Source organism: Tauraco erythrolophus, chromosome 16 (genome assembly GCF_009769465.1).
Source record: "Tauraco erythrolophus isolate bTauEry1 chromosome 16, bTauEry1.pri, whole genome shotgun sequence".
Lineage (NCBI taxonomy): Eukaryota > Metazoa > Chordata > Aves > Musophagiformes > Musophagidae > Tauraco > Tauraco erythrolophus.
The window spans coordinates 10065291-10075552 of record NC_141480.1 but is presented as its reverse complement, the minus strand read 5'-3'; the positions used below and the strand labels follow the sequence as shown (position 1 = coordinate 10075552).

The following is a 10262-nucleotide window of genomic DNA, read 5'->3' as shown; positions in this document are numbered from 1 at the left end:
GTTCACGGTGGCTTAGTGCAGCAGCAGCTAATGGGGAACAGATGCAAGGGTGCTTTGTGCCGGAGTGGGCCTGGAGGCGCGGGAGCAGGGACATCGCTTCCTGCACCTGTGGCACCGCCTCTGCGTCCCCTGGGAGCATCCGCAGGCCCCCGTGCTGGCTGGGGCGAGGAGGCAGTGAGGAGGCAGCCCCCGAACCGCCGTCCCAGCTCAGCCAGGCCCTTCACCCCCCAGGAGCAGCTCAGAAACTGTGCCAGGGTCTATTCCAAAAAAATAATTTATCAGGTTGATATTTGACGTACATAAATATTCATCTCTATAGCTATGTACAGAGGCAGCAGGGCTCTCGCCCAGAGACACTTCCACTGAAGTGCTGGCTAAAGCCTGGCTCCCTGGGCAATGCCACAGGCATCCCAGGCAGTGCCCACCCTGGATAGGCTCTGGCTCCCACTGCCCTGCAATGCCAGGCAGGTCTCAGCCATGCCTGAAGGCTTGATGCCGAAACAGAGCCTGGAGAGAGGGGCACCCTGCCCTGGCGCTGTGGCTTGGGACCCTGCCCGCCCACCGCTCGCACCAAGCAACGCAGGGAACCTGCGGGAGCCTGGACCCGCTCCCCGCCAGAGTGGAGGCAGCCTTGGCATCACCCTTCCCTGCCCACCATTAAGTCCTCACGCTAGGGTAGGAGAAGAGGTGGGGAGCCAGCGGCAGCGGGTCGTGGGTGAAGACAGAGTCATCGGAGGAGCAGGAACTGGCTGTGTCCTCACAGGAAGGTGAGTACTGCTCAAAGGGCATGGAGAGGTCCAGGTACTGCAGGGAGAGATGGTGCTGTCAGCACCGGTGCCACCAGCGCCCGCACCCCTGCCCCGCTGCCCACCAGACCCCACCACCACTCACCTCCTCTGAAACAGCTGCCAGGACCTTGTCCAGCCCCTCCACAAGCTGCTTGAAGGTGGGTCGCTGCGAGGGCACGGCATGCCAGCACTCCCGCATCAGCATGTACCTGGGGGGGGCAAGGGGGTGTTAGCAGGGTCTCTCTGTGCCCCCTGCCCACCTTGCCTAGCCAATACTCACAGCTCGTGGGTGCAGTTGGACGGCCGGTCCATGCGGTGCCCCTCCTTCAGTAGCTTGAAGAGCTCCTCGACAGGGATGCCGGGGTAGGGGGAGCCCCCCAGTGTGAAGATCTCCCACATCAGGATCCCGAAGGACCACCTGCCACCATGTGCAGCAAAGGGGGGGTCAGCCACATCCTAGGACCCTCCCTGGGCAGGTGGGGCCCCGGCTCACCCCACCGCACCCTGTGGTGCCATGGGAGCAGGGCTGGGAGAGGGTGGCATCACCCCTGGGGAAGAGGTGCCCTGCTGCTGCTGTGCCCATAGAGTACCCCTGTCCTGCTCACGGGGAGCTTCCAGGACGTGCATAACCCCACAGCGCTGTCTCGTCCCACATCCGACAGCACCCTCAGCCGCCCGTGGCCCCGGCACTCACACATCACTCTGGTGGGTGTAGACGCGGTCAAACAGGGCCTCGGGTGCCATCCACTTCACTGGCAGGCGGCCCTGCAGGAGCAAACCCCCTGCTCAGCCCTGGCCAGGGGGTTCTCTGTCCCCACTCCCCTTGCAGGACCCCCACTCACATTGCTGGTTTTCTTGTAGTAGTCGATATCGTGGACATCTCTGGCTAAGCCGAAGTCCGCGATCTTCATCACGCTCTCTGCCGTGACCAGCACGTTGCGGGCAGCCAGGTCACGGTGGATGCACTGCAGGGGGGCAGCGTCACCCTCAGGGAGTGCGAGACGGCAGCTGGAGCTCTGTGTGTCTCCTCCCCACACCCAGAGTTGCCACTCTCCTCCCATGCACCCCCGGCACTGCTGGCCCTGCTGGCACCTCTGCGGTGGTGGGGTCACACCCCACCTGCAGTGACAGGCACAGCGTGGGGGCACACCCAGGAGGTGGGTCAGGCTTTAAGCCCCACATTTTTGGGGAAGATACTGCCCTGAGCTTTGCTGGATGTGGCCAGGAGCTTCTGGACAGCTCTGCGGAACGGGCCACGCTCCCTCTCCATGGGGACAGTGGGTTCACCAGGGACTCACAGCTCCTCCATCACCACCATACCCCTCTCCCAGGCTGTGCCCAGCACTGGCAGCCTGTGCAGGCTGTGCCAGCCCTACCCGTTTGGACTCCAGGTACTCCATGCCACGGGCCACCTGGTAGACACAAGAGACCAGGTCCTTGAAGGACAGCTGCTCCTCGGGCATCACCGTGACATCAAAAGCGTAATCAGGTGTCGGGGGGCGGCGGGCACGGAGGTATTCGCGCAGGTTGCCCTTCGCAGCAAACTCCACAATCACGTACAGCGGCCCTGGAAAAGGTGTCCACTCTGCTCAGCCCCTGCCCTGCCCTGTCCCACCCCAGCGTCCCACCTGTCACTGTCCCCACCAGCCCCAGCCCCTGCTCCCGTTCCATGCCCATTCCCTGCCCAAGCCCTGCCTGCACAGCCCTCTCACCATCCTGCGTGCAGACTCCCAGGAGGTTGATGATGTTCTTGTGCTTGTCCATGAGCTTCATCATCTCCATCTCAGATATGAGATCAGCCAGGTCTTTGTCAGTGGCATTGTCTGGGGAAGGAGGGCTGGGTCATTGTGCCAGTTGGGGCGGCACCACAGCCTGGCACTGATGCCACCTCTGTGCCTGGGACACTGGCAGGGGAGCCATTACCTTTCAGCATTTTGACAGCCACGGTGACGGCTCTGTCCGGCTGGTCTCTGTCGATGCCGTAAGCCTCTGCCCGCACCACTTGGCCGAAGCAGCCTTCCCCCAGGGGCTTGCCCAGCACCAGCCTGGCAGGGACAGGCAGAACCATGAGGGACCACAGGGATGGCCTCACTCCCCGCCACCCACATAGCTGGACCCCAGGAGGTGGAGACAGCATGGCTGCCCCTCTCCGGTCCAAGCCGAGACCCAGTGCCCCAGGGTACGGCGGTGCTGAGGTGTCTGGTGATGGCTGGAGACCTCCCTGTCTGTCACCCATGTGCTGCTGTCCCTGGGGTGGCTGGGGAGAGCAGCCCCCAGACCCAGACTGCCCCGCGCCACCTGGCACCGTACTTGTCTCGAGGGAACTCCCATTTGGCATCAAGGGGCAGGTCCAGTTCCATGACCCCAGCCAGCATCGGGGCACAGCTGGAGGAGAGACGAGTGACGCGCATCAGGGACGTGCTGGACTTCCCGGAGGAGCTGGAGTCCAGGGAGAACTGTGGAGAGAGCCCAAGGGACCTCAGCCATCCCACCCAGTGCTCTGAGGCCAAACAGAGACACAATGGTGCTGCAGAGAGACCCTCATTCAGAGCAACAAGGCGAGGGAGCTGCGGGAGGCAGTGGGGAGGGCAGCCTCAAGGCTGAGAGCAGGGTAAGGTGTGATGGCCACAGGTGGCACTCAGAGAGCCAGTTGGTCACCACGGACCTCCCGCCCCCTCCAGGACTCCAGTTTGGCACCCACCTGTCGGATGAGCGGGAATTTGGAGAGCTTGTGGACCGCCATGGGCTCCAGGGGCTGTTTGCTTGACTGAGTCTGCATCCGGCACAGCACCACGATGATGATGGCCATGGCCACCGCCAGTGAACCCGAGGTGTAGATGATAATGTCCGTGTACTTGGCCTCAGGGGCTTCAGCTTCCCGAACCAGCTCCTCTTCTGGAGAGAGGCAGATGGGTTGACCTGAGTCATGGTCCCTGGGACCCCTGACAAGCAGTCATGGTCCACCCCAGGACCCCACCCTTACCCGGCAGCACGGTGAGCCAGGCCGACTGGTAGGAGAGGCCAATGGAGTTCCCCGCCAGGCAGGTGTACTCGCCAGCATCCTCCATGGAGACGTTGCGCAGGTACAGCACCTCCACCTCGGAGCTGTTGATGTCTGCAGTCTGCCAGGGAAAGCGATGGATGCTCAGCATCCTTTCTTCTCGGGGGGCTTGTGCACCCCGTCACCACTTCGGGATAGGCGTCTGGGTCTTGGGTGCTTCCAGCCCTTGTTACCTTGAGCACTTGCACATAGGGGACCCCATCAGGACCGTAGCTGCTGCCGTTCACCTCGATGTGCTTCAGCCACTGGATGTGGGGCTGGGCATCACTGTAGACCTTGCAGAAGAACTCCACGTCGCTGCCCACCAGGGCCGTGGTGTTGGCGGGCAGCCCAGCCTGCAAGATGGGCCTGTGCGGGGACCTCTCTGTGAGGAGGAGCGCAGAGCAGTGTCACTGACATGGTGGCCCAGAGCAGGGGCTCCTTTCTCTTTCCCTCTCTACCCACTACAAAGCCATGGGAAGCCCCTTCCCAGCCCTACAGCAGACCAGTGCAACTCAAGCCTGATCTCCATCCCCATGTCCCTCGGGTGCAAGGGACATGTGGTCTGTGCCAGCAGAGAGGACACAGAGGCTCCTCTGCCCCCTTTCCCCATGACCCCAACCCCTCTGTCAGGCGTGGGGGGAGTGGGGAGCCAGGACCACACTGCGGAACCCTCACCCAGCACATCCAGGAGGTAGCTGTAGCGGATGCTGCCAAACCTGTTCTCCACCAGGCAAGTGTAGTTGCCGCGGTCAGAGGGCACCACGCTTTCCATCACCAGGCTCCAGTGCTGGTGCCGGAGCTGCAGGGCACGGAGGTAAGGTGGTGAGGTGGTACCTGGACCCCAGGAGGGTAGGCTGCGGTGGGGGGGACCTGGCCTTCTTACCCGGATGCCCCCGATGCGGTGCTCCCCCCGGAACTCACGCCCATTCTTGAACCAGCGGATGCTGGGGCTGGGGCTGCCCGAGGCTGGGCAGCGAAACTTCACCGTGTTCCCTGCAGGGACTGCATACAGCTTCTTGTCCATCCGGTGCGGGTGAGTCCAGTAAGGAGCTGGGGAGACATGGGAAGCACAGTGGGAGGAGGCCAAGGAGCAGCATGGAGGCTGTGGAGCTGCTCCCAGCTGCTCGTGCTGTGAGCCAAAGGCAGCTCCTGGACCTGCCTCCGTTGCCCTCTCCTGCCCAGGGTGGCACTGACCTCTGTGCACGTAGATGGGCTCCTCGTTTCGGTCTCCGTGGGACCATCCCCATCACTGTCTTCATCATCATCACCTGACGCCAGCGAGTCTACAAAGGAACAATGGGTTGAGAGGGACATTCCTGCCTGCAGGGCTGGGCGGGCAGCAGCTGCCTCACTGCCCTTGGCAGGAGCTGGACTCTGCTGCGGCTCCTACCCATGACAGAGATGGTGAAGTTGCGCAGAATCTCCCCAGTCCCCCGCGCCCGGCACACGTAGAGCCCTGAGTCCTCGTAGGCGACCTCTGAGATCTCCAGCAGGGCTCTGGTGGAGGCGGATGCGACCCCCTGGGACAAGCGGCCGGGACTCCTTGTACCAGATCACGCTGGCACCACTCTGGTTGGCATCACAGTACAGCTTCAAACGTGTTGCCTGGGTCCAGCAGAAGATGTTCCTCTTCCGACTCCAGCAGCGGGCTCTCAAACAGCTCTGAACAGACGCACGTGAGTGCTTGGCCCCGTGCTCACCCCTCCCCGATGGCAGGACCCCACCACATGCCCACCCTGGTGTGCAGAGCATGTGGTGCAGCACAGCCTGGTGCCCGGCTCTGCTGCCCTGGAGGCAGGCAAGGGCTGGACTCTGCCCTGAGGTGCAGGGACACCGGCTTCCCCGGTGGTGTGTCCTGTCAAAGGCCACATATGCCACCGTCCTTCTGCAGGGACAACTTCCAGCAGCGCAGGGTACCTGAGCCTATCCTGCCTCACCAAACACACCACCCAACAAGGGCACCAAACCCTCCTGGCCATCTGCCATCAGGCTTTCACATGCCCCAAGCATGGCTGGGACCCCCAACCCTGGCTAGTCCCGATGATGCCCAGTCTGGGCAGTGGTGCCACTGCCTGCTGATGGCTGGCAGCAGACGTGAGCACACAGAAGGCAGAAACAACTCAACGGCCAGCACGGCAGACCCACCACAGCCTGACTGCCTGTGTGTGGGGACCTCGGGACACACGTGCATCCCCAGCCCTCTGCGTGGCCATCACAGGGGTGTATGTGGGTAGCCGGGCTTCTGCTCTCCGGCGGCACACGTGCTTCTCCTGCACCCACCACAGAGAGGCATGGACCACCTGTACCTCTAAGGCACTTGCACTCACTAGTGAGCCACACACAACTGCCACAGCCCACAGCATTCACACCACACACCAACTGCCACGCATGTCCACTGAGCGAGCTGAGCCCCATAACGCAGGGACAGCCTGTCCGGAGCCACCGTTGCCCAGCAATGGAGATGCTATCCCCCTCGTGCCACGTCCCAGCCAGACGGGTGCCCCCAGCTTCTCACGAGCCCAGCCCCGCAGTCAGAGCCGTGGGGCTGCGTGCCCAGGGCGAGCACCCGACATCCCCAGCCCCAGGGGCTCGCTGCCCAGCTGGGGATACGGGAAAGCATTTAGAAAGCAACACCCGCAACCCCCCACCTCTAAGCCCCGTTTCGCCCCCCCCCCGCCGTACCTGGCTCAATCGCCCTGCCCTGGGCAGGCAGCCGCCAGCAGCAGCCCCACCAGGACCTGCGAGAGGGGCCGCATCTTCCAGGCCCCTCCGGCGCGGCGGCTCCCACCCTGCGAGACAGGCAGGGCCCGGGTTGAGCGGAGCCGGGCAGGCAGCTCTCCCTCTCATGCGCTGCCCTGGCCAGGCAGGGACCCGCCGGTGGGGAGGGGGTGGCTGGTCCCTGGGGCACCGTGGGGCGGGGTCCCGCAGGGCACGCCGAAGGTGGGTGCGTATGGAGGGAAGGCAGAGCACGGGGGATCCCGGGCAGGGTGAGACCCCTTCCAGGCCCGCCCCTACCTCAATGGCTCGGGAGGGCTTGAGGGCGCGGGTAGGGGGGCCCCATTGGGTGCAGGGACCTGACCCCTCCCGCCAGCCGCAGCCTGGCCAGGGCGCTGGGACGAGTTAACCGGGCACGGGCGGGGCTGCACGGGCTCAGGGGTCCCGAGGTGAGGGGGATTCCAGGGAGAGGGGTCCCAAGGTCGAGGGGTGGGTGTCCGGGGCGGGGATCGCGGGCGGCGGCGTTACCGGCGGTGACGGGCTCCTCGGCGGAGCCACCCGCGCAGCGCGGGGAGGGCCCGGGCAAAGTCCAGGGGCCGGCGGGCTCAGCGCCGCCGCGCCCCGCACCGCGGCCCCATGGCGGGCAGCGCTCCGCACGGCTCTGGGCTGGGGCTGACGCTGGCTCCGGACTCGGGATGGCTCCGAGGCTACGGCTGCCTCCAGGCTCGCTCCGGACCCGCTCTGCTGCCGCCGCGCGGGCGCGGGCACTTTGTAGGGGAGCGCTCGGGTTACAGCGGCGCCGCCCGCCCCGCCCGGAGCGCTGGGGGGCGGGGGGGAACCGGCCCCAGTCGCGGCTGCTGCAACCGGCCGTGCTCCGCCGGCCGCCGGCTCCTTTGCAAACCCACCCGCCGCCGAGCTGCGTAGGGGAGGGGGGATCGGCCGGCACCGGCCCCCGCCAGCAGCGAGGGGCGGCCCCCGGGCACCCCCGGCACGGGCCCGCCGCCGCAGCATCTCCCCGCGGGTGGGGAACGCGTGGAGCTGCTCCCTTCCATCGCCCCCCAGGCAGACCCCACATGTTGGGCCCCCACGCCGGGAGCAGCACATCGGCAGGGGGGGCAAGGCCGCCTCTGCCCCACTTCCCTCCATGGCACCTCGATTGCCGGGAGCAAGGACGGCACCCTGGCCCCGCAGATACCGAGGTCTACACGGCAGCGGTACCCGGCCTGGCGGGTGGCCCTGGTCGGGGCTGGGTGCTGCACATTGCTGGGTGCCCGGCAGCTCACTCGCTAATTGTGCCGCAATTAGTTGCAGCGTTATCGCTGCCGGTGCCATAAAGCGGCTGTGACCCTCATTAGGAGCCCGTAACAGAGCGTTGTAAACGCCGAGAGGCTGCGAGCCAGGGTTGGAGTGGTCCTAATCCGACCCATAAACACTTTGCCTTCGCTTTCCCAAGCTGCTGCCTGCGCTGGGGCAGGTGGACCCCACCTTGCCCAGGCCCTGCTGCCTGCCCACCTGCCCACACAGGACCCCTGGGCATGGCAGGAAGCCCGGCCTCAGACCCCTGAGTTGGCATGGCCCCCAGATACACCCTCCCCTGAACATCCTGCTGCCAGTAAGAAGGGACAGAAGGGACCCCAGCACCTGGTCAGGATCTGGCCCCAGAGGTGCTGTCCCTCACTGCATCACTGTCTGCTTCACCAGTGAAGACCAGTGAGACCTACTGGGGCCATGGTGAGTCCCTTGCTCATGCTCGGCTCATGTGAATGGGGTGTGGCTGTCACTGTCACCCCCACCCTGTAGGGCCATGCCACCAGGGCCATGGCACAGCTTTGTCCGTGCTACTCCAGTGTGCGAAACCTGCAACTTCCAGCATGACACGGTTTCACTGCAAGGACTGCTTGGTACTACGATCTCCCATAGCACCGTCCACCCCACGCTGGTTCCCACCCTGTGGTGCTGGACCCCCCTGGGGCACACAGAGCAGTCCCCAGGGCCGGCAGCTCCCGGCAGCTGTTCATTCCTGACAGTGCATGAAGTGGACGAGAACATCATTTCACGGAGCAGCAGCCGCCTCTGCAGAGCTTGCAGCGTGCCGGAAGCACAGAAAAATGTTGGGTTCAGCTTGATTCGACCGAAACCAAATTAAAAACCAGAGAGAAGCGTTGTTCCCAGCACTGAGAACACTGGGGCTGAGCTGGGACTCGCGGGAGCCTGGTGGGAGCCACAGCCTGGGATGGGCACAAGGAGACACCCCCCCCCCATATCCTGGCCAGGTCCCCACACTGCTGGGTACTGTGCTGGGTAGGAGCAGGGAAAGGGGACCAGCACCTCAGCCTGTGTCACACCAAGCATCCCTGCCAGGCCAGGGCAATGCCGGGTGCAAGCTGGGGCATGGGGGATCTGTGCTGCGGGCAGCTGGGAGCCAGTCTGCTCTGCTGGGCCAGGGGTCGAGCTGCCTGGCTTGATTTATAACAGCAACTGACGGCAAACAAAAAGTCCTTCATGGCAGCACAGCCCCACCGCCTGCTGCCTGCTACCGGCAGCACCACCACGGCCTCTGCCACACCCGCAGCTTAACAAGGGGGGATGTGCCAGCACTGGTGCCCCACACTGTGGGTGCACCCCTGCTTCCAGCACCCTCCTTTGCTGCCCCTGTCCCCTGTAACCCCCTGGGCTGCTCTCATCAGCTGCAGCACCAGAAGGGACACATGTCCTCTGGCCACTGAGCACAGGGGGTGGGAGCTGAGATGCAGCGAGGTGCCCAGGGAGGGAGCACATCCCAAGGACCTCACAGATGGGGCAGCAAGGGGGTGGCAATGGTGCAGATGGGGCAGGGGGACCCTGCCCACCTGAGAAGTGACACCCCAGCCAGACCCTCGGCCTTGCTCATGTGTGCAGGGCGCCACGGCAGAAAGCATGCACACGGGGCTGAGCACCAGGGCCAGCACGCCCGGGCTCCATCCTCCCACCCCTGCCCCTTCCCCCAGGCAGTAAATCATCCCGCTCCCCTCATGAAAGGCCCGTGTATGTGCTTGCCGGCACAGGGAGCCTGCCTGGTGCCACAATATTGCTCTTGAAGGCAGCCGGGCTGCGGGGAACACAGCCGCCCCTTGTGCCTGGCCCAGCGCTCACCACCGCTCCTGCTGCGGTGGCACCTGCGGCCAGCGTGAGTGCACGCGGCATGGTGGCTCCTGGGGGTTGGGGAGCCTGGGGGACTCTTTCCTCCGGAAGTTTCCTCTTGGCCTCCCCTGAAGAGCTGATATTGGGGTGCCAGGCTCCCTGGTTCTCTGTACCCCATATGTGCACAGGGTCCTCGGGCTGGGCCACGCGAGCTCGTGCCACGTGCCAGGGCAATGTGACTCCCTGCACAGAGGAGCGGCCAGCCCCAGAGCACGAGGGTCCTGGGCCGTCTCAGTGCAAGGGCTCCTGGCTCCACGCATACCCTGCCGGCCTTGACACATGGTGCTTCCAGCCCTGGCACGACCCACTGCCCTCGTATCAGTAGGGACCTGCTGAGGGCACGCAGCACACTCCGCAGGGGGCCGAGCGACGTGCTGGAGGCAGCAGCCGGGCTCGGGGCAGCACTCCCTGCCAGCCCCCAGTCTTGACCTGCCCATCCTTATCTCTGGCAGGCAGGGACCGATGGAGCACTGGCCGGGTTAGGTTTAACCAGACAGAACTTGCAAACATGAACCTACTGATTCCCTGGGGAGCTG

The 10262-nt window shown here is 64.8% G+C and overlaps 1 protein-coding gene across 1 annotated transcript; it reads right to left on the bottom strand.

Moving 5' to 3' along the window:
- Positions 1 to 618: 618 nt before the first annotated feature.
- Positions 619 to 6678, bottom strand: FGFR4 (fibroblast growth factor receptor 4). The gene is given in 22 exon segments (XM_086621825.1): positions 619 to 804; positions 892 to 997; positions 1069 to 1206; positions 1483 to 1553; positions 1631 to 1753; positions 2165 to 2355; positions 2501 to 2611; positions 2712 to 2833; positions 3099 to 3244; positions 3490 to 3683; positions 3772 to 3910; positions 4023 to 4213; positions 4507 to 4630; positions 4715 to 4881; positions 5026 to 5067; positions 5070 to 5114; positions 5222 to 5324; positions 5326 to 5427; positions 5429 to 5493; positions 6514 to 6538; positions 6540 to 6608; positions 6610 to 6678. Coding segments are annotated over 22 exon segments (2490 nt in total). The 3' UTR covers positions 619 to 657.
- Between the last annotated feature and the right edge of the window lie 3584 nt (positions 6679 to 10262).